This window comes from Pongo pygmaeus, chromosome 20 (genome assembly GCF_028885625.2).
Source record: "Pongo pygmaeus isolate AG05252 chromosome 20, NHGRI_mPonPyg2-v2.0_pri, whole genome shotgun sequence".
In the NCBI taxonomy this organism is placed as follows: domain Eukaryota; kingdom Metazoa; phylum Chordata; class Mammalia; order Primates; family Hominidae; genus Pongo; species Pongo pygmaeus.
This window is the reverse complement of record NC_072393.2, coordinates 42,940,399-42,962,867: the sequence shown is the minus strand read 5'-3', so window position 1 is coordinate 42,962,867 and position 22,469 is coordinate 42,940,399. Positions and strand designations below refer to the sequence as shown.

The window sequence follows — 22,469 nt, the reverse complement described above, 5'->3', positions numbered from 1 at the left end:
GTATTATGACAAATGCATGTAACAGTTCTAAAACAAAGAATTACCTCCCTTTAACATCTGAGAAAATTGAGTTCAGAAAGGATAGTAATTGGCCCACAAAAATTCTGGACACTTAGTACACAAAGGGAAATTAACAAATCATGGTGTATATACAATGGGGTCCTGAAAACAGTAAGAATGATGATGGGAAAATTAGGCTTATAAAACCCTTAGCATAAAACGTCATTCTCAAACGAGTCAAACATGGAAAGATAGTCTTAAAATTGCTAACAATGGTTGCCTCTGCAAATAGACCATATATAAGCTTCTTTCTGAAGAAAATGGTGAATACAGGAATACCAGTGGCACACCTTGGGAATAGTAAGAAAGTAACTGACAGGGCACAGTGGCTCACGCCTGTAATCCCAGCACTTTGGGAGGTCGAGGCAGGCAGATCACCTGAGGTCAAGAGTTCAAGACCAGCCTGGCCAACACGGCGAAACCCCATCTCTACTAAATATACAAAAATTAGCTGGGCGTGGTGGCATGTGCCTGTAATCCCAGCTATTTGGGAGGCTGAGGCAGGAGAATCGCTTGAACCTGGGAGACGGAGGTTGTAGTGAGCCGAGATCATGCCACTGCACTACAGCCTGGGCGACAGAGTGAGCCTCCATCTCAAAAAAGAAAAAAAAAAAAAAAAAGAAAAGAACTGATAGAAGCAAACATCATTTAAATATTCTTTATTTTTTTGCATTATGAAATAGTTTATACAGAAAGATACAGAGAGTAAGAACTGACTCATATACTCACAGCCAGCTTTATCAAATTTTAAGAATTGGCTATACAGTATTTGCTTATTTTTAAAAGAAATAAATAATTAAAGGTATTTTCATTTGCATCCTTTCCCCAATCTCAGTTGTCTTTCTCCCTGCAGGTCACCACTGTTCTGAATCTGATGATTATTTTATGAATTATTTTAGATTCTTTTTATATAGTATTTAGCCATGAAGAAAATTCATAACACTAATTTGCATGTTTTGAAATTGTACATGTTATACTGTATTAGACAAAATACTCTGTAGTTCAATTTCATTAATACTATTTTTGAGGTTTACCCATGTTGACAGAAATATCTCTAGTTATTCATTTTAGTTTGCATTCTATCTTGTATTTAACCTAATGGTTAGATTGCTTTCAACTTCTCATTCTCACAGTTCTGCAATGGACCATCACATATATCTCCTTGAAACACGAGGAGAGACTATGTAGAGGTTTAAACGTGGAATTGCTGGATCAAAGATTATTCACATCTTCAACTTTACTAGACATTGCCAAATTATGCTAAACACAACTACTTCCAATAGCATGGTATGAGTGCTCCTATTGCTCCACATCTTTCCAGTAATTGGCACTCTAATGCTTTTGCCAATGTGATTATTTTGAAATAGTTCATTGTGATTTTATTTTGCATTTCCCTTACTACTAGTGAATCCCCTTACTACTAGTAATACCCCCAAACCCAATCTTTCTCTACTGGTATGAACCATCATCATATGCAGTTTCTACAAATAGATTCGATAATTTTCTTGCTGCTCTTAAGAATTTATACCTCATAGATAAATTTCAGAACAAACCTGTGAAGCTAAAGGGCAAAACAAAAACAAAAACAAAAACAAAAAACACAAACATTTTGGCTGGAATTGAAGTAAATTTGCTAATTAGGAAGAATCGCCAACTTTTTATATTGAGTCTCTGCAGTCTTGGCTATATAATGCTCCTTGATTTATTTTCTTGTTACTCTTCCATTTTCTGTGTTTAGAAAATCTACTGTTTTATATTTAAGTATTAATTACGTCTCCACCTCTGGAATTTTACTCCATGAGAATGTGGCCTTTGTATTGCTCACTGTCATTTCCTCATACCTAAAACAGTGTCTGACAAATAGTAATTACTCAATATTAACAGAATGAATGCCTATATTAATATTTGTGTATCTATCTGTTGTTTTCTTCCCTTAATCCCCTTTTGATTTCAATTTTGCAACCACTGGATAAAAAATTTTTAAACTTTACATTTTTCTATAGTATGGAACACTTTACATGCCTTCTAAATTACCTGAATTTAACCATACAATTACCTGGGTGTAGTGCCTTTTTTTTTTTTTTGAGATGGAGTCTCGCTGTATTGCCCAGACTGGGGTGCAGTAGCACGATCTCGGCTCACTGCAACCTCTGTCTCCTGGGTTCAAGCAATTCTCTTGCCTCAGCCTCCTGAGTAGCTGGGATTACAGGCCTGCGCCACCACACCTGGCTAATTGTTTTATTTTTAGTAGAGACAGGGTTTCATCCTGTTAGGCAGGCTGGTCTCGAACTCCTGACCTCATAATCCACCCACCTCGGCCTCCCAAAGTGCTGGGATTACAGGAATGAGCCACTGCACCCGGCCAGGGTGTGGTGCCTATTTAAGGGGACCACATGAATTTCTGCGTTTATTGATTTTTTTGGTTAATTGTGACCATTTCTATTCCTTCCTTGATCTAAATACAGGTTCTGCATTCTTCCCAGTGAATTCTATTTTTTTTAATTGGCTTATCCAATTCATTATCTTTAGAAACTTCCTAAAACTGTCTGTCAGTGTTATAGTTCCACTACCTGAGTTTATAACAACTACTAAGCTACAGTACAAAGACTGCCATTTATGTTCTAAAATGTTTAGATTTTCCAAATTCTGAACTGGTGTTTTGCAGGAATGCTCCACTTTGTCCAATAAGGAATCCTGTTTTGTGAGGAGTAGATGAGTTAATATATGTAGAGTATGTAAGACAGTGCCTGATGTGTAGTGGGCACTCAATACATGTTAGCTATTATCATTTATTGAATATCTGCTATATTTGACAGACTATATGAAGTATTTTACATGCAAATTTCTCATTTAATATGCATCAATCTACAACAGACACTGTTTCACTTAATACTTACATTTCTACAGTACAGTATCCTGTATTATTCCTATTTTAAGATTTAAAGAAAACCCTGAGGTTTAGATAAGCAAATTGCTCAAAGTCACACAATGCCACAGTAATGTTGGAGCTATGATTTTCCAGAATCTAAGCTCTTAGTCCTGGGAAGTGCCCAGTGCCCAAAGAAGAAGACTGGAATAAAATAAGGCTGAATGGTGTGTAAGAACCAAATAACAAAAAGCCTCGCAGACAATTTTAAAGGCTGTGAATATTAGTCTAAGAACAATAACAAGCAAACAAAAAAAAAAGTTTTAACTGGAGATAGTAATATGTGTTTTCTTTTCTTTTTTTTTTTTGAGACGGAGTTTGGCTCTTGTCGCCCAGGTTGGAATGCAATGGCGCCATCTTGGCTCACTGCAACCTCTGCCTCTCGGGTTCAAGTGATGCTCCTGCCTCAGCCTCCAGAGTAGCTGGGATTACAAGCGTGCACCACCACACCCAGCTATTTTGTATTTTTAGTAGAGTCGGGGTTTCACCATATTAGTCTAGCTGCTCTCAAACTCCTGACCTCGGGTGATCCGCCCACCTCGGCCTCCCAAAGTACTGAGATTACAGGCATGAGCCACCACGCCCGGCCCATATGTGTTTTCCTATATTTTAAAAAGAATAGTTTGAGGCTGGGCGTGGTGGCTCATGCCTGTAATCCCAGCACTTTGGGAGGCCGAGACAGACAGATCGCTTGAGATCAGGAGTTCAAGACCAGCCTGGCCAACATGCCAAAACACCATCTCTACTAAAAAATACAAAAATTAGCCAGGCATGGTGGTGCATGTCTGTAGTCCCAGCTACTCGGGAGGCTGAGGCTTGAGAATTGCTTGAACCCTGGAGGCGGAGGCTGGGAGTCAGAGGTTGCGGTGAGCTGAGATCATCCCACTGCACTCCAGCCTGGGCAACAGAGCAAGACATTGTCTCAAAAAGAAAAAAAAAAGATCCGTGTGAGTGCATTGTGGGAAATGGATTTAAAGGTAGCAAAAATAAATACAGGAAGACCTGTTTGAAAGCTATATTAGTAATCAGAGTGAGATGAATCAGACCAAGGTGACAACATTAAAGACAAAAAACAGTATGAATTCTAGAAACATTTAGGACTCAGGATCTATAGGACTTGGTGATTGACTGGGTTGGGTGGTGACAGTGACTCCCCAATGTGAATTCTCTGGTGATGAGCAAGGTGTGCATGCTGCCTGAAGGTTTTTTTGCATTCCTTACATTCATAGGGTCTCTCTCCAGTATGAATTCTCTGATGTTGGGCAAGGGATCCACAGTAACTAAAAGCCTTTCCACAAACAGTACATTCATAAGGTTTCTCTCCAGTATGAACTCGCTGATGTTGAGTAAGGGATGAGTCATTGCTAAAAGCCTTCCCACATTCGATACATTCATAGGGTTTCTCTCCAGTATGAACTCTTTGATGCTGAGCAAGGTAGGCAATCTGGCTGAATGCTTTCCTACATTCCTGACACTTATAAGGTTTTTCTCCAGTATGAATTCTCTGATGTTGAGCAAGGTGTGAATTCTGGCTAAAGGCCTTCCCACATTCCTTACATTCATAGGGTCTCTCTCCGGTATGTATTCTCTGATGTACAGTAAGGTATGCACGAAGGCTAAATGCTTTCCCACAGACATTACATTCATAGGGTTTCTCTCCTGTATGAACTCTCTGGTGTTGAGCAATGGATGATCTGTTGCTAAATGCTTTCCCACATTCGATACATTCATAGGGTTTCTCTCCTGTATGAACTCTCTGATGTTGAGCAAGGTAGGCAAACTGGCTGAAGGCTTTTCGACATACCTTACATTCGTAAGGTTTTTCTCCAGTATGAACTCGCAGATGTTGAACTAGGTGTGCATTCTGACTGAAGGCTTTCCTACATTCCTTACATTCATAGGGTTTTTCTCCAGTATGAATCCTCTGATGTTGAACAAGATTTGATCTCTGGCTGAAGGCTTTTCCACACTCTATACATTTATAGGGTTTCTCTCCAGTATGAATTCTTTGATGAAGAGTAAGGGATGAACTCTGGCTGAAGACTTTTTCACAGTCATTACATTTCAAAAGTTTCTTCTCTGCACAGACACTCTTGGGCTTAATAGCCATTAAATTTTTTTTAAAGCTTCTCTTTTGTGTGTCATGTTTATGTACTTTCTCCTCTTTGGGGATTATCTTTTGTGTACAAAGCAGTGGGTTCTGATGAAAACTTCCCCAAGATTTATATTCTTGTTCTCTTTCATCAACAAGGGGTTCTTCATGAGTGATTATCTCTTCCTTGAAACACACCTTCTGATTCCCTGGTTGCCTTTCAAAATAGCCCTCACATTTCCACTCTTTTCTCAAACTGGAGTATTCAAGGTTATAGCTTGTAAGTGTTTCTATTATCTTCTGGGATTGATGTTCTTCATAAAAGTCCTGCTTTGGGGTTAATTCTTCAGTCTCACATACAGGCTCCCAGCCTGAAAAGTAATAATAAGAAAAAATGTCTCCTCTATTGAGTATCAGAAAGTACATTTAAGAAAGTACATCTGTAAAGTAAAATATGTGAATTAAATAGCAAAACCCACAGGAACATTGGCTTGTGCAGTTCTGAAGTGTACAAGAAGAGAAACTGAAAATAGGTCATATAGAAACCTAAGAAGGAAAGATTAGAATTATAAAAGAAAAATCAGTAAATCTCAGGGCAGGAAGAAATTAGAGATGTGGTCAGAGTTGGTTACAATTTTATGCCTGTATTAATGAAATAGACACTGAAATAGTCTCCATTCTTTTAGTTGCTTCATTCAAGAACATTCACTGAACAAATATTTACCTTTTGCCAGATACTGTTCTGATGCTTTTAATATCAAAAAACAAAGATCTTTAACTTCAGGGATGTTATTTTCTTAGAAGAGACAGAAAATAAGTGATAAATAAGTAAATTTCATTTTATGTTAGAAGATACTGAGTGCTTCAGAGAAAGAAAATCAGGGTAGGGGATGTCATGGGTACTGATGAAATTAGAGCTAGGAATCATTAATAAGTTAACATTTAAGCAAAGATTTGAAGAAAGTGAAGAAGTCAGTCAGTCATTCAAGTCTCTAGGAAAAAAGCATTCAGGGAAGAGGCAGCAACTGGTTCAAAGGCCCAAAAGTAGAAGCATGTCTACTATGTCTGGGGAATATTAAGAAGGCCAGTGTGGCTATAGAGTGAGTGGTAGGATATAAAGTCAGGAGGTAAAAGGTAATGAGATTATTTAAGCTTCACAGGCCTTCTAAGGAATTTGGCTTTTACTCTGAGAGGGATAGTATATTAGTCCGTTTTCACGTTGCTATAAAGACACTACCTGAGACTGGGTAATTTATAAACAAAATAGGGTTAATTGACTCACAGTTCCTCATGGCTGAGAAGGCCTCGTGAAACTTACAATCATGGCAGAAGGTGAAGGGGAAGTAGGCACCTTCTTTACAAGGTGGGAGGAGAGAAGGAGAGAGAGAGAGGGAGAAATTGGGGGGGCGGGGAGAGAGAGAGAGAAAGCAGGCGAAACTGCCACTTTTAAACCATCAGGTCTCAAGAGAACTTCCTTACTATCATGAGAACAGCATGGGGTAAACTGCCCCCATGATCCAATCACTTCCCACCAGGTCCCTCCCTCAACACATGGGGATTACAATTCAAGATGAGATTTGGATGGGGACACAGAGCCAAACCTAACAGATGGTAACACAGTTCCATCCAAATCTCATGTTGAAATGTAATCCCCAATGTTGGAGGTGGGGCCTGGTGGGAGGTGACTGGATCATGGGGGTGGAGTCCGCATGAATGGTTTAGTACCATCCTGTTGGTACTGTTATGATAGTGAGTGAATTCTCATGAGATCTGGTCCTTTAAAAGTGTGTGACACCTTCCCCTTCTCTCATGCGCTCCTGGCTTTTGCCAAGTGATGTGCCTGCTCTCTGTTCATCTTCTGCCATAATTGGAAGCTTCCTGGGACCTCCTCGGAGGAAGATGCCGCTATGCTTCCTGTACAGCCTGCAGAACTGACAGCCAATTAAACCTCTTTTCGTAGAAATTACCCAGTCTCAGGTATTATATTTCTTTATAGCAGTGCAAGAATGGCCTAACACAGATGGAGACCCATTGAAGTAGTTTGAGTAGAGAAGTAATAGCTGGTTGCTATTCCATGAAATCACCACAAAATGTGGTATATATGTACAATAGATTATTCAGCCTTAAACAAGGAGGAAATTCTGACATATGCTATAATACAGATATAACTTGAGGACATTACGGTAAGTGAAATAAGCCAGTCACAAAAGGACAAATACTGTACGATTTCACTTATATGAGGTACCTAAAGTAGTCTGGCAATATAGCAGACTAGTTATAATGACAAATCTTCCTGGTACAAAAAAGCTTACAACTTTGTAGAAATAGAAAAACTTTATTTTAGCTGCATTACCAAGCTGGCAAGAAATTAAGGTAAACTCTCAGAGGTCAAACAGACTGTAGAAGGCACTTTCAAGTAAGTAAGGTGGAACCGAAGCTGGGAGCATCAATTTATCTCTGGTGAGTTTGGTCTTAGGCACATCTAACTGGAGATTTAGGAAAAATAAACACAGAGAATGGGAGAGTGACAATATGTGAAGAGATAATAGCTGATAATTACCCAGAGTCCATTAATGGTCAGATAAAAAAATCACAATAAATGCCAACTACAGCAGCTGAAATTTACATCTAGATACACCACATTGAAAATACAGAATAACCAGGGCAAGAAGAAGAAAGTTCTTAAAAGTTGCAAGGAAGAATATATTAATGAAAACTGACTTCTCAAAAGCAAGAATAGAAGCCAGAAAAACATGGAATGGTATCTTTAAAGCACTCATAAAAATAATCTGTCACCGGGCATGATGGCTCACGCCTGTAATCCCAGCACTTTGGGAGGCTGAGGCGGGCGGATTAAGAGGTCAGGAGTTTGAGACCAGCCTGGCCAACATAGTGAAACCCCCATCTCTACCAAAAATACAAAAAATTAGACGGGCGTGGTGGTGCGCCCTGTAATCCCAGCTATTCGGGAGGCTGAGGCAGGAGAATCGCTTGAACCCAGGATGGGGAGGTTGCAGTGAGCCGAGATTGCACCACTGCACTCTGGCCCGGGCGACAGTGCAAGACTCCATCTCAAAAAAAAAAAAAAAAAAAAAAAAAAAATCTGTCAATCTATGACCGACAGAGAAAGCTTCTTGTGTGCATGAGAGCAAAACTAACATACAAATGAACAAAACAATAACAACAATAAAAGTTGATATGAATAGTATACCTCTAAAATATTTATAAAGAAGTTACTTCAAGAAAAAGTTCTGGGATAGAATGGTGAACAAGGAAAATGACAAACATGGATATTTTTTTTTTTTTTTTTTTTTTTGAGACAGAGTCTTGCTCTGTCACCCAGGCTGTAGTGCAGTGGCACGTTCTCAGCTCACTGCAGCCTTGAACTCCCGGACTCAAGCAATCCTCCCACCTCAGCCTCCCAAGTAACTGGAACTACAGGCACACACCCCATACCTAGCTAATTTTTGCATTTTGTAGAGACGGGGTTTCACCATGTTGCCCAGGCTGGTCTCAAACTCCTGGACTCAAGTGATCAGCCTGCCTTGGCCTCCCAAAGTGCTGGGATTACAGCCATAAGCCACCACACCTAGCCAAAAGTGGATAAATCTAAACAACACTAAATGTAATAATGGTCTATTATACAACTTCATAAAGCAAAATTATTGTTTATGGGATTTAAAAAAAACAAGGAATAACTGAAATGAGGGTAAGTGAAATTAAGACAGTCTAAGGTTCTTGGTGGTTTTATTTTTATTTTTTTGAGATGGAGTTTTGCTCCTGTTGCCCAGGCTGGAGTGCAGTGGTGCGATCTTGGTTCACTGCAACCTCCACCTCCCAGGTTCAAGTGATTCTCCTGCCTCAGCCTCCCAAGTAGCTGGGACTGCAGGCGCATGCCACCACGCCCAGCTAATTTTTGTATTTTTAGTAGAGACAGGGTTTCACCATGTTAGCCAGGCTGGTCTCGATTTCTTGACTTCGTGATCCACCCGCCTCGGCCTCCCAAAGTGCTGGGATTACAGGCATGAGCCACCATGCCCGGCCAGGTTCTTGTATTTTTAGTGGTCAAATATAAAGATTAGAATTAGCTTCAGGTTTTGTTAAGGTGATTATAAATGTTAGATTTTCTCAGGTAACCAGTACAGAATAGAAATAGATTGTAAAACATTTGAATTAGGAGACGGAGAAAAACCAAGAAACAAGAAAAATTCAAAAAGGCAAAATTTATAAAAGAAAGTGAGACAGTGGAAAATAAATCCAAGTCTATTAATAGTACCAAAAAATTTAACTGACCACCATCATTTGGTTAAAAGATAAAGGTTATCAGACTGGATTTTAAAAAATGTTTATCCAAATACTGCTTATAAGAGAAACACATAGCAAATCAGAGAATAAAAGAGTAGGAAAAAACTACATCAAGTAAATATTAACAAAAGGCAAACATAGCTATAACAACATTAAGAGAATTCTTTTTGCTTAATCAGATAGTCACTAGATTTAAAGAGAGTAACAATAATATAAGAATTCACCAGAAAAATAAAACGTTCTAAAAACATACGACCAAATGAAATACCTTCAAAATATAAAAAAACTGCTGTTACAATTACAAGAAAAAAATTTATGTATTTACCACCAGAGTAGAAGTTTCTTTAACATGTCTCCCAGTAATTGATTGCTCAAAGACATTTTTTTTAAATCCATAAGGACACAGAAGATTTGACCAACACAGATAATGAGCTTAATCTAATGAGCAAATATCAAACACTGTATTCAACAACCAGAAAACACATATTATTTTCAAGGACACATAGAATATTTACCAAAACTAGCCCTAAGAAATAAAGCAAGTCTCAAAATACTTTCAAAAAATGTATATTAAAGAGATCCCATTCTCTAACCATAATACAATTAAAAAAGTACCAAACAAAAGTCTTCAATTTCAAACTTCTAAATAATTCACGGATCAAGAAATCATTGAGAACCAGAAAAATAATGGACAACTTCATCTAATAAGTTTGAAAACTTACATCAAAACTAAAAATATTTAGAAAAAAATATCCTAATTGCCTCTAGGAGAAATAGAAAACCTAGAATTTTAGAACATATCAAATTGAATGATTAGTTTAAATTCTTTTAACAATAAAAATTCCAAGCCAAGATGAACAAAGTTCTACCAAACATTCAAAAAACAAATAATTTTTATTTTACACAAATGTTTCTAAAGAAGAAAAAGAGAATTTACGAGACTAATCAACCTTGATTCCGAAATCTGACAAGAAAGGAAAACTGAAGGTCAAATTCACTAATAAATACAGACGCAAAACACCCAAACAAAATATTGGCAAATAGCAACTAGCAAAAAGTGGAAAAGATATAAAGATGGGTTTAACTTTGGAATGCAATGTTGGTTCAACATTTGAAAACGTATGTAATTTACCACATTAAGAGGTGAAAAACTGAAACCTATTAAGAGGTAAAATCACCCACAGATGGAGAAAAACATTTGTTAAAACTCAAAAGCTTTCCACAATGAAACTCTAGCAAACAGGAATGAAAGGGTATGTACCAAAAACTTTTAAACATCAAAATTATTAAAAAAAAAAATGCTAAGGTATTCTTATTAAGAACAGAAGTGGACAAGAATGCCTGTTTTCACTACTTCGATTCATGTTATACTGGAGATACAACAAAAGCAACAGAAAAAGAAATGAAGATATAAGAATTGAAAATGAAGAAACTGCCATTATTCACAAATATGTCTACTCATACATAAAATCCAAACATATCTAAAAATATCAGTATTAACAGGAGAGATTGGCAAGGTTGCTTGATATGAGGCCAATGAATATAAAGTTAATTTCATTTCTATGTATGAGCAACAAACAGAAAATATAGATAACATTTAACACAGCAACAAAACTAATATGTTTAATGTTTACAATTAACAGAAGATGTGCATAGCCTTTTTTGGAGAAAATTATAAAACACTGAAAAAAGTGAAAAAACCTAAATAAATGGAGAGCTATACCATGTTAATGAATTTTTAAAATTTCCAGAATTGATTACAGAATAAATAAAATTTGAATCAAAAGTTAAAATGTGAATCAAAAGTTAACAGCATTTTGTTGTTTTCTGATGGAAATTTACAAGTTGACCCTAAATTTTATATTGATGCCCAAAGGGCAAACAAGAAATTCTAAAGAATTTAAACAAGCTGTAGAGATTTTCCCTAGCAGATAATTATCCTTCTAATAAACTATTTTTATTAAGACAGTGTGGTACTGGTATAAGGAAACAGAGATCAATGAAATTGAATAAAGCTTAAAGTCAAACCCATAAATAGACTAAAACTTGATATATTAAGAGGTAACATTCAGAAAAACAGGCAGAGGGAGCATTTATTCAAAAAATATCTGGGCATTTGGTTTTCCATAAGATACAGAAATTAAATTCTTATTTAAAATAATCCTCAAAAATAAGTTCCAATTGGATTATGGACCTACATATAAAAGGACAACCTTTAAAAGACTATTTTCAGATATCTATATGAACTCAGAACATAGAAAGGTTTCTTAAAGTATCAAAAACATAAGCTACAGGCTGGGTGCAGTGGCTCACGTCTATAATCCCAGCACTTTGGAAGGCTGAGGCAGGCGGATTACCTGAGATCAGGAGTTGGAGACCAGCCTGGCCAAATGGTGAAACCTCATCTCTACTAAAAATACAAAAAATTAGCCAGGCGTGGTGGTGGGTGCCTGTATTCCAGTTATTGGGGAGGCTGAGGCAGGAGAATCGCTTGAACCCAGAAGGCAGAGGTTGCAGTGAGTCGAGATCACGCCACTGTACTCCAGCCTGGGTGACAGAGCAAGACTGTCTCAAAAAAAAAAAAAAAGCTACAAATACACACACACACACACGACAACCTCCCCCAAAATGAGCACCTTAGGAAAAATCACACATGCAAACTGTTTTTCCTCTTCTCTCGCACCACAACAATAAACACAGAAGACTTCTGTGACTGAATGTGGGGATTTCTCTCCACCAACAAGCAAGCAATGAATTCTGCAGTGGGTGTCCTCTACCTCATCTCTATTCTGATACTATCTACCCGGAGATAGCATCAGATCCCTCAGGTTGAGGACTCAGTCCCCAAGACTGCCTACACTTCTGATGCTCTGTAGAGCTCAAAAATTTATAAGAGGCCAGGCACAATGGTTCATGCCTGTAATCACAGCACTTTGGAAGACTGAGGCAGGCAGATCACGTGAGGTCAGGAGTTTGAGACCAGCCTGACTAACATGGAGAAACCCTGTCTCTATTAAAAATACAAAAATTAGCTGGGCGTGGTGGCGTGTGCCTGTAATTCCAGCTCCTCGGGAGGCTGAAGCAGGAGAATTGCTTGAACCTGGGGGGCAGAGGTTGCGGTAAGCCGAGATGATACCATTGCACTCTAGCTTGGGTGACAGAGCCAGACTCTGTCTCAAAAAAAAAAAAAAAAAGTTTATAAGACTACTAAAAGATTTTTTAAAGACTGAGAGGCTTGTGAAACTGAGAGGGGATGGGACTTATTAGAAAGGAGATAGGAAAGTGAGAGAAGTGAAATAATTAAAAACAACAAATGTGGGAGAACATCCTAAATGGCCGCAAATTTTTATGAGGACCTAGAACATTTGAGAAGAATTTGGAAGCCTGAAGAGTGAAGAGGTGATACCTTTGAGTCAGGCTGAGCTGTCACGTGCAAAGATTTTTGCCAATTTCCTCTTCACTAACCTGAGCACAAGCCTTTTGTCAGCTCTCTCTTCACCATCCAGGGTGCTTTTCCTTGTTCCAATAATAATATCACACTTGGTTTGGAAAAGCAAAGTCCTGCAAATACAAAAAAAAAAAGTAGAATTTGGTCATGCTGTGGATATTCCAGAACTCACATTCAATCCTTAGCTCACCAGGGAAAAGGGGGAGTTTACAGTAAGCAAAAAGAGAAATGTGTAAAGGACATGTATTAGAAGGATAAGGAAGATGAAGCTTCAGGCATAGGCCAAGAATATGTTCACTGCCAAATCCACAAACACTAAGCCATTTGTTTGGCATAGGCAGCAGACATTCAGCCAAATTTTGCAGATATTATCCAAAAATTCACAATACTGGTAGCAAAGAGCCCCTTTTGAGCAGAAGCTCAATTTTGCAAGAAGATATCCTTACCCAGTGATACCAAGATCCTGTAGTTCTCCAGCATCACATTACTATACAGATGTCTTTGAGAAGAATCCAGACAATCCCATTCCTCTTGGGAGAAGTCTACAGCCACATCTCTGAAGGTCACCAATTCCTGAAATGAAATAAATGAAAGAACCTTATCTCTTACAATATTCACCTCATTTCCTCTGCCCTAGGCACACTGGGCTCTCTCTCTGATATTACATCCTCAAATATGTAACCATGTTATCATATTTGTACTCAGGGCCTTTGTATATCTCAGATTATTCCAGTATAAAATAGCAATGCTTCCACCCCAATTCCCTATTTCCTAACCCTCCTGTATTTTTCTCCACTGCACTTAATTATTTTATTCATTGCCTGTTCTTCACACTTAATTATTTTATTCATTGCCTGTTCTTCACCCTCCTCAACAAAAATTTAAGCTCCATGAGGGCAGAGTATGTTTTGGCTTTGGTCACTGCTTTATCCCCAGGTACAGAATAGAACCTGGCACACGTGAAGTATTCAAATATTGACTAAGTTGAATTAATCAATGAGTGGTTTGAAGAAAATTTCAAGAAGCTAGAAAGGGATCAGAAATAATCCCAGAAAGTATTCGCTATCTCTCTGAAAACTGTGCTAGACCAAGCAGAGCAGAACGTCAATTCCATTAAAATTCAAATACTTTAATCCAGAGTTCTCAAAATTTTGTGTAAAGAAATGGGTGTTCTACTCATAATATTGCTTCTGCCTACAGGGGTTAGAGAAAGTTTTTAAAAACTTGACGCTGAGCTGGGCTCACGCCTGTAATCCCAGCACTTTGGGAGGCCGAGGTGGATCACCTGAGGTTAGGAGTTTGAGACCAGCCTGGCCAACATGGTGAAACGCTGTCTCTGCTAAAAACACAAAAATTAGCCAGGTGTGGTGACACACGCCTGTAGTCCCAGCTACTCTGGAGGCTGAGGCAGGAGAATCGCTTGAACCAGGAAGGCGGACGTTGCAGTGAGCCAAGATTGTGCCACTGCATTCCAGCCTGGGTGGCAGGGCAAGACTCCATCTCAAAAACAAAAACAAAAACAAAACAAAACAAAAAAAACTTAATGCTGCTGTGATGCCATTGGATTCCAGGTTTCTATAATGTGACCACTTGCTGATGAAGCAATGAAGCAAACATACATTATATGTGTATGTATTAATTTAATTTTTTACAAAATTAAAAGATGTGAAACTGTCAATGCAACTTTTTGCATTTGACACAATTTTGTCACAGTTAAAGAAACTGTCTCTAGGCTGGGCGAGACGGCTCACACCTGTAATCCTAGCACTTGGGAGGCCGAGGCAGGTGGATCACTTGAGGTCAGGAGTTCCAGAACAGCCTGGCCAACATGGTAAAATGCTGTCTCTACTAAAAATACAAAAATTAGCTGGTTGTGGTGGTGCGCACCTATAATCCCCAGTACTCGGGAGGCTGAGGCAGGAGAATCATTTGAATCCGGGAGGCAGAGGTTGCGGTGAGCTGAGATTGGGCCACTGCACCCCAGCCTGGGCAACACAGCAAGACTTTGTCTCAAAAACAAAACAAAACAAAAGAAACTATCTCTACAGAAGCAAAACTCTTCAAGTTCAACCCTTAGTCACCTTTTTTCTTACTTAATTATAGGAAGTAGGTAAATCTCTCCCTCTCTGCTCCTGCTAACAATGCTTCCTAAAATGTTTTCCTTAGCTTATATAAATACATATAATAAATGTATAAATATTTATATGTGACATACATATTTTCCACTGATTCTTGATAGTCAACAAAAATAATTTCTATGTCAACATAGGAGCTTAAATTCTGATCTTAAAATATTTGACCTCTAACAAATACTTGGTTTCAAAATCCATTCACAATTATCATCAAACCAGTCTGAAGCAAAACTACAGTTCCCACTTTTTCCTGTTTTCTTTTTGCCTTTAAAGAAACATGGCTTCCAGCTGAGAGGACGACTTCCCCTGATGCCCTGTCACTGATGAATATTTTATTCCCCACATTCCTTGTACCACAGCACCCGAAGGTGAGGCAGGTCACCTCTTTGCTCTTGTTTCCAAACCATTTCCTCCTCCCTAAACAACATCTAGTTTTAAACCTCATGAAATTAGGATATGTCAATCACAATCCCTCCTTGTGATATATATCTACTAATTTCTGATAGACACCAGTTCTCTGTCATTCCTTAAATTCTTCAGCACCTGACTCACTGTCACTCTCTTCAATGCCATTCCTATCATTCTTTGGTCACTTCGATATCCACATAAATAATACTCCCCACAACCTGGCCTCTTAGTTCTCTGACCCCTCTCTCCTGGAATAGTCTTATCCTCTACGCTTCTACTGTCATTGATTTCCATGGTCATAACCCAGACCTTGTCAGTACCAGTCAGTACCAAACCCTTCATAACCTCAATTATCCCACTCTGACTTCTACCTCCTATACCTCAACTATTGCCCTATGATACCCCAAACTGGATAGTTATTTGACTCCACCAGAAGTCAAATTCTGGAGAAGTACAATTCACTGATCTTACCACTTTTTACCACTTTTTCACTGTTCCTCATCCCCGAGTACCCTCACTTCCCAGCACAGCCACCTGTTATAATCACCCCCTGCATATGCCCTTGTCTTCTCTGCCCCTCTCTCACTTAACTGTGCTCACTTGGTTAAACCACAGCCATCTTTCTGCTTACTCTGTGCCTGTACCCTGCACAGCTGAACTCTGCTAGAGAAAATCATACCAACCATGCTAAGTAGTCTCACTTTAAATTCATGATCACTTAACCTCAAGTGGGCGGAAATGCTGCATGATACATTTCCCTAGTCCATTCATCCCTTCACTCTGCTAAATGACCATTTGATACTGTCCCCTCTCTCCTCACACCTTCAAAATCTCCTTCCCCATGCTCACTCTCAGCTGATAATCTTACTTTTTCTCTGAGAAAACAAAACCCATTGAAAGATAATTCCCACAAACTCCCACCACATCTACACATCCACCTGCACCTGTGCTTGTACACCCTAACATGCCCTTATTCCTGTAACTGAACAATCCACTTTCCTAGAAAAGGCCAAACACTTAGCTCCTCTCACCTACTTAAGCACATTGTTCCAGCAATTCCTTTTTCTCTATTCATCTTCAAATTTACCTTTCTACTGAATCTTTAACATCAGCCTGCCAACATATATCCATCTTTCTGAAACTTCGTCGATTATGACTTTCTCCTTCAGTTACCACCCGTTTCTTTCCTTCTTTTTTTTTTTTTTTTTGAGACAAAGTTTCGCTCTTGTTGCCCAGGCTGGAGTGCAATGGCACGATCTCAGCTCACCGCAACCTCCACCTCCCAGGTTCAAGTGATTCTCCTGCCTCAGCCTCCTGAGTAGCTGGGATTACAGGCATGTGCAACTACGCCTGGTTAATTTTTTGTGTTTTTAGTAGAGACGGGGTTTCTGCACGTTGGTCTGACTGGTCTCGAACTCCCGACCTCAGGTGATCTGCCCGCCTCGGTCTCCCAAAGTGCTGGGATTACAGGCATGAGTCACCATGCCCGGGTCTCTCCTCTTAGAGCTAAACTTTTTTAAAGAGTTGTCTATGCTTTCTATTATTTCCACCCACCCCCTGCCTATAAATAATGACATCATACAACTTATGTATTAACAGTATCACTTTGGCTGCTCCATTGAGAATAGACTAAAAAAGAACAAGAGTGGAGGTAAAGAGAGAAGTTAGGAGAGTACCACAGTAACACAGGTAAGAGATGATGGTTCAGAACATAATGGAAGCAGTGGTGATAGTAAAAAGTACTCTGGGCCGGGCGCGGTGGCTCACGCCTGTAATCCCAGCCTTTGGGAGGCCGAGGCAGGCAGATCACAAGGTCAAGAGATAGAGACCATCCTGGCCAACATGGCGAAACTCTGTCACTACTAAAAATACAAAAATTATCTGGGCGTGGTGGCACGTGCCTGTACTCAGGAGGCTGAGGCAAGAAAATCACTTGAACCAGGGAGAGGCGTAGGTTGCAGTGAGTCGAGATTGTGCCACTGCACTCCAGCCTGGGCGACAGAGCGAGACTCCATCTCAAAAAAAAAAAAAAAAAAAAAAAAAATAGTAGTCTGATTCTGGATTTTGAAGTCTCTAATTTCCTGATGGAAGATTTTTAGCTTAAGCAATGGAGCCAGGGAAGTACGTAAGAGCTTCCTAGTTGAGTTCCCTAATTCTATCCTTGTCCCATTCAGTTTACCCTCAGTAGCAGCCAGAGTGATTCTACCAAAATGAAAATCAGTTCATGTCACTCATGTTCCAAAACCGCCAATGGCTCATTTCACTCCATTTGTAAGATGTTTGCATTTGACATATCTCTTATGCAACCAAATGAAGATGTAGGCAGTCAGGTATACAAGTCTAGAGTTCAAGAGAGAGGTCTGGGCTGTATATAATTTGGTAGTTGTTGGCATATACATGGTATTTGAGGCTATGAGACAGAATGAGATCACCAAGGTAGTAAGTGTAGAGAACAGGATGAGGGACTAAGACCTGTGACACCCAGAGGTAATGGGTGCTTACTAAAAATTAGAATGAATGAACGTTGTTTGGTTAGAGACTAGAGTGAGGAAGTTGGTCTGTATCCGTATCTGAGGGAACAGTATCCCAGGCAGAGAGAATAGCAAGTGCAAGGCCAAGCATTAAGAATGTACTCACTGGCGGCTGGGTGCGGTGGCTCACGCCTGTAATGCCAGCACTTTGGGAGGCCGAGGCGGGCGGATCACGAGGTCAGGAGATCGAGACCATCCTGGCTAACATGGTGAAATCCCGTCTCTACTAAAAATACAAAAAATTAGCCTGGCGTGGTGGTGAACGCCTGTAGTCCCAGCTACTCGGGAGGCTGAGGCAGGAGAATGGTGTGAACCTGGGAGGTGGAGCTTGCAGTGAGCCTAGATTGTGCCACTGCACTCCAGCCTGGAGACAGAGCAAGACTCCGTCTCAAAAAAAAAAAAAAAAAAAAGTACTCACTAGCCAGGCATGGTAGCTCACGCCTGTAATCCCAGCACTTTGGGAGGCCGAGGTGGGCAGATCACCTGAGGTCTGGAGTTTGAGACCATCCTGGCCAACATGGTGAAACCCCGTCTCTACTAAAAATACAAAAATTAGCCAGGCATGATAGCGCACACCTATCGTCCCAGCTACTCGGGAGGCTGAGGCAGGAGAATCGCTTGAACCCGGGAGGTGGATGTTGCCATGAGCCATATTGCGCCACTGCACTCCAGCCTGGCAACAGAGTGAAACTGTCTCAAAAAAAAAAAAAAAAAAAAAAAAGAATAAATAAGAATGTACTCACCACATTACAAGGAAGCTAGTGTTGCTGGAACTGAGTGACTGAGTTAAAGACAGGGTGAGAAAAATTAGATGAAGTCAGAGGGACAGTGAGGGACCAGATTATGCAGGGCCCTGCAGGTCAAGACAAGGACGTATGCATTTATCTTGAATAAGATGGGAATCCAATGGAGAGTGTTGATAAGGGACATGACTGGTTACCCAGAAACGTTTCAGCAGAAGGAAAATTAGTACCTGCTTGTTTTGAAAAGCAGACAGGTATTTAGGAAATCGAGAAAACACCAACACACCTGGTACACGGCTTTAAGAAGCCCAACAGCCATTCTTTCTTCCTCCTGGCTCTTCTCTTGGGAAATAGCAGTGGCCTCAGATGACTGAGATGGGGAAAAGAACATGAGAAACTAGACTTCTCTTGCAGCATCCAGAATCACCAGTCTAGACTTTTTAGGCTTCTCTTTCCTCCTCTTGCAACCTTCCCTCCAACAGAGAGAGCAGAATGGAGACCTAGGAATTTGTTTGCATACAATTTAACTGATGCCTAAGTCATTTCCCAATTCCTTAGCTTAACAACAGATGTTCTAGGCTTTACAAATACACACTCAGAGGAATGTAAGCTTTCGCATAAAGACACAGAACTAACAAATAAGAGCACCAAGATCAAATAAAAGAGGACCTGACCCTACAGTCCTCCTCTCCAATAAAACAGTGGTTCTGAAACTTGGTGGCACATTGATATGACTTGGGCTGGCTTTAAAAGCCTCTCGGTGGCACACAGTCTCTCAATCCCCCACATAATCAGAGTCTGAAAAACAGCAGTGCCAACCACCGTCTTACCCACGCCACAGTCAGAGGCCATGGGTATGGACTGTCTCACACGGGCACCCTTTCTCATACCGGCAAGGCTCAGACACCAGGGTATCTATCACAAGCGACAATCTCACAACCCAGTCACAAAGAGGCCGCGGGTATCGGCCCAACAAGGTGCAGCGAACACTCGCCCGCTCCCGCCCCAACTCACAGCCTCACACTCCACGGTGCCATTGACTTCCTCGCACCCAGTCACACAGGACGTGGACAGGCACACGCGGTGACAGCCTCGCACTGAACGGTACCAACCTCCACTCGCACCGGAGTCACACAGATGGCCTGGGACGAGCTTCCGGAGACCCACACGCCACTCCTCAGCCCACTCCCTACCTGCAGAACAGAACTGGTGGAAGATCCCCTTCCCGCCCCGAAGGCTCGGGGAATCTGCACTCGGGTCTCACCCCTACCCTTAGTTGGATGGAACCCAGCCCCTACGGGACAGGAAAGAAGCGCCTCAGCTGCCTCCGCCCGCGGAGGACACAAAGGGGCCGCCGACCCAGCTCCCGCGGGGTCCGCTGGGAAACGTAGTCCGGAGTAGAAAAGGTCGCGGCGCCGCAGTGTCTGGCAGCAGCTGTGCAGCTTGGCGCAGGGTTTGTAACACCGCTTCCTCCCCACCAGGTCCTCCCACGCTGGCCTCTCCCCGGCCTTCCAGAGAGCCCGAAAGTCCGGATTCCCTGCAGCTCCAAGCCTGGCCCGGTCACAGGGACGGGGCCCAGAGTCACACTACACGAGCTGGTGTGGAAGTGCTCAAGCACAAGCGCTCCGCGCGCCTCCCTTAGCAACCAGGGCGGGGAGTTGAGAACAGCGGGTTGGCTGCAGGGAAAATGTTTGTGCGTGGGAACGCACTAGTGGCGCGTCTACTCAAAATGGGTGGGAGGCGAATTCCTAGAATTGTGCTGGATACCCGAAAAAAGTTGGGAGGGGAGCGGGGGGAGGTGGGTGTGCAGGGAGGTAAACTGCGCAAGCGCACTACACTCCTGGCAGTCTCCCACCGGATACCCTCAGCCTGGCACGGTGGCTCACGCCTGTAATCTCAGCATTTTGGAAGGCCGAGGCGGGCAGATCACGAGGTCAGGAGTTCGAGGCCAGACTGACCAACATGGTGAAACGCCGTCTCTACTAAAAAATACAAAAAAATTAGCCGGGCGTGGTGGCCCGCGCCTTCAATCTCAGCTACTCAGGAAGCTGAGGCAGGAAAATTGCCTGAACCTGGGAGGCGAAAGGAGGCGGAGGTTGCAGGGGGCCGAGATCGCGCCACTGCACTCCAGCCTGAGCGACAGAGCAAGACTCCGCTAAGGAATTGGGAAATGATTTAGGCATCAGTTAAATTGTATGCAAACAAACAGAAACCTCGTGACCTCAAATGATTCGTCCGCCTTGCCCACCCAAAGTGCTGGGATCACAGGCGTGAGCCACCGCGTCCGGCCTGTTATCTCTTTATTAAAGGTATTAAGACCGGCCCCGTGCGGCTCATGCCTGTAATCCCAGCACTTTGTGAGGCCCAGGCGGGAGGATCGCTTGAGCTCAGGAGTTCGAGACCAGCCTGGGCAACATGGCGAGACCTCACCTCTACTAACAAACAAAAATCAGCCGGGCGGGGTGTCCCGTGATTGTGGTCCCAGTTACTCGGAAGGCCAAGGCAGAGAATCACTTGAGCCCGGGAGTTCGAGGCTGCAGTGAGCCAGCATCGCGTCGCTGCACTCCAGCCTGGGCAATAAAGTGAGGCTTTGCCTCAAAAAAAAAAAAAAAAAAAAAAAAAAGACGAAAGGCATAGAGAAGTTAAGTACCTAGTCTGAGATGACACAGCCAGTAAGGCCAAGTCTGTTTAGAATCCAGGCGGTCTGGCCACACTACTTTTCGCTCACGATCCCGGGTCATGAAATCCAGTAACACTGTCACACTCACAATCGAGAAGTCCAGAAAGAACAAATACATGCACATTGTCTCTGACAAAACTGCAAGGTCAGAATCAAACAGCCACGAGAATATAAAACGCGACCATGGTCACACAAAAGGTCTCATATTCGCAGGACCTCAGATGTCACTGGACAAGGTCTCTCGCCCTGGAAACCCCACTCCAAATTCCATGGCCGAAGTTTCACACATACAGTCACACTACGTCACTCCTCCCTGTTCTAGCCGCTGCCAGGACCTTAAGGCTCCAGCTGACCCGGCCTTCACTGGCCCTTGAGCTCTCACCACCTTCACCCCGCTGTATCCTAGTCTCACGTAGAGACCGAAAAAGATGGAACTAAACAGACTGAGCCGGGCTTCCTTCACGGACCTTGCGAACCTGCAGCTCCAGCCGGCTGTAAGAAGGAAGTGCCTTTTTGCAGGTGAGGTCGGGGGGAGTAGAGCCGCGAAGGCCTCTGGGAAATGTAGTTCGGAGCAGGAAGCAGCGGAACGATTCGATTCTTCTCAGCACCAAGTTGCGCACCCAAGCTCTCAGCTGGGCTCGCGGGAGGCCGCTTGTGCAAAACCTAGACTGAGCTCCCCTCCGCGGAGCTGTGAGCCCTGGAACGCCGTGGTCTGCTTCTCAGGACGCGCAAACAGGGAAGCCGGTCCCGCCCGGGTGAGCCGCGGGGGCCTCTGGGAAGCGTCGCCTCTGGTGTAACGGACGGAGACTTGTGGCGCTCTCAGCCACCGACAGCGCCGGCCTCAGTGGCGCCTCTGTCCCAGTCCGCGCCGGCTGTGCCACTTTGGCAGCGTTAGATGTGGAATCGGGGCCTGTGTCCGCGGGCTCGGTGGTGAGTTCTCGGGAAACCGCTAGCTCTGAGCGCCGGACTCTTTGTGCTGGGTGGGAGTAGGGGCTTGCGGACCTGGTGCCCCAATCTTTGGAAGAGGACGCCGGCCGGGGCGATGCCTGTGCTTGTGGTTCCCTGAGGCAGTGGGAGTGGCGTGTGAAGGACTGTGAGAGTGTCATTTGTCAGACATTTGTCTGGCTGAGTGTGGCCCCGGGAT

The 22,469-nt window shown here is 42.2% G+C and overlaps 2 protein-coding genes across 17 annotated transcripts in view; one reads left to right on the top strand and one right to left on the bottom strand.

Moving 5' to 3' along the window:
• Window positions 1-704: 704 nt before the first annotated feature.
• Window positions 705-22,450, bottom strand: ZNF570 (zinc finger protein 570). 12 transcript variants are annotated; one of them, XM_063657637.1, is made up of 6 exons: window positions 19,758-21,246; window positions 18,932-19,145; window positions 18,009-18,125; window positions 13,278-13,404; window positions 12,849-12,944; window positions 712-5,449 (listed from the first exon to the last, which is right to left on the bottom strand). In XM_063657637.1, the coding sequence occupies exons 4-6, from the start codon at window positions 13,309-13,311 to the stop codon at window positions 4,095-4,097; spliced, it is 1,485 nt and encodes a 494-aa protein (XP_063513707.1). In that variant the 5' UTR covers window positions 13,312-13,404; window positions 18,009-18,125; window positions 18,932-19,145; window positions 19,758-21,246; the 3' UTR covers window positions 712-4,094. The 12 variants fall into 12 exon arrangements, with proteins under 12 accessions (XP_054318456.1, XP_054318462.1, XP_054318465.1 ...); XM_054462481.2 differs by lacking the exons at window positions 18,009-18,125; window positions 19,758-21,246 and adding an exon at window positions 21,414-21,604 and having other exon boundaries at window positions 705-5,449; window positions 18,932-19,015; XM_054462487.2 differs by lacking the exon at window positions 18,009-18,125 and having other exon boundaries at window positions 705-5,449; window positions 18,932-19,015; window positions 19,758-21,247.
• Window positions 22,119-22,469, top strand: part of ZNF569 (zinc finger protein 569) — a 54,146-nt gene continuing 53,795 nt past the window's right edge. For 4 of the 5 annotated variants that reach the window (XM_063657615.1, XM_054462466.2, XM_063657613.1 and 1 more), the window contains exon 1: window positions 22,119-22,255. The gene's annotated coding sequence lies outside the window, so the exon portion shown is untranslated. The remainder of the gene's footprint in view (window positions 22,256-22,469) is intronic. The other variant, XM_063657614.1, reaches the window with a different exon arrangement.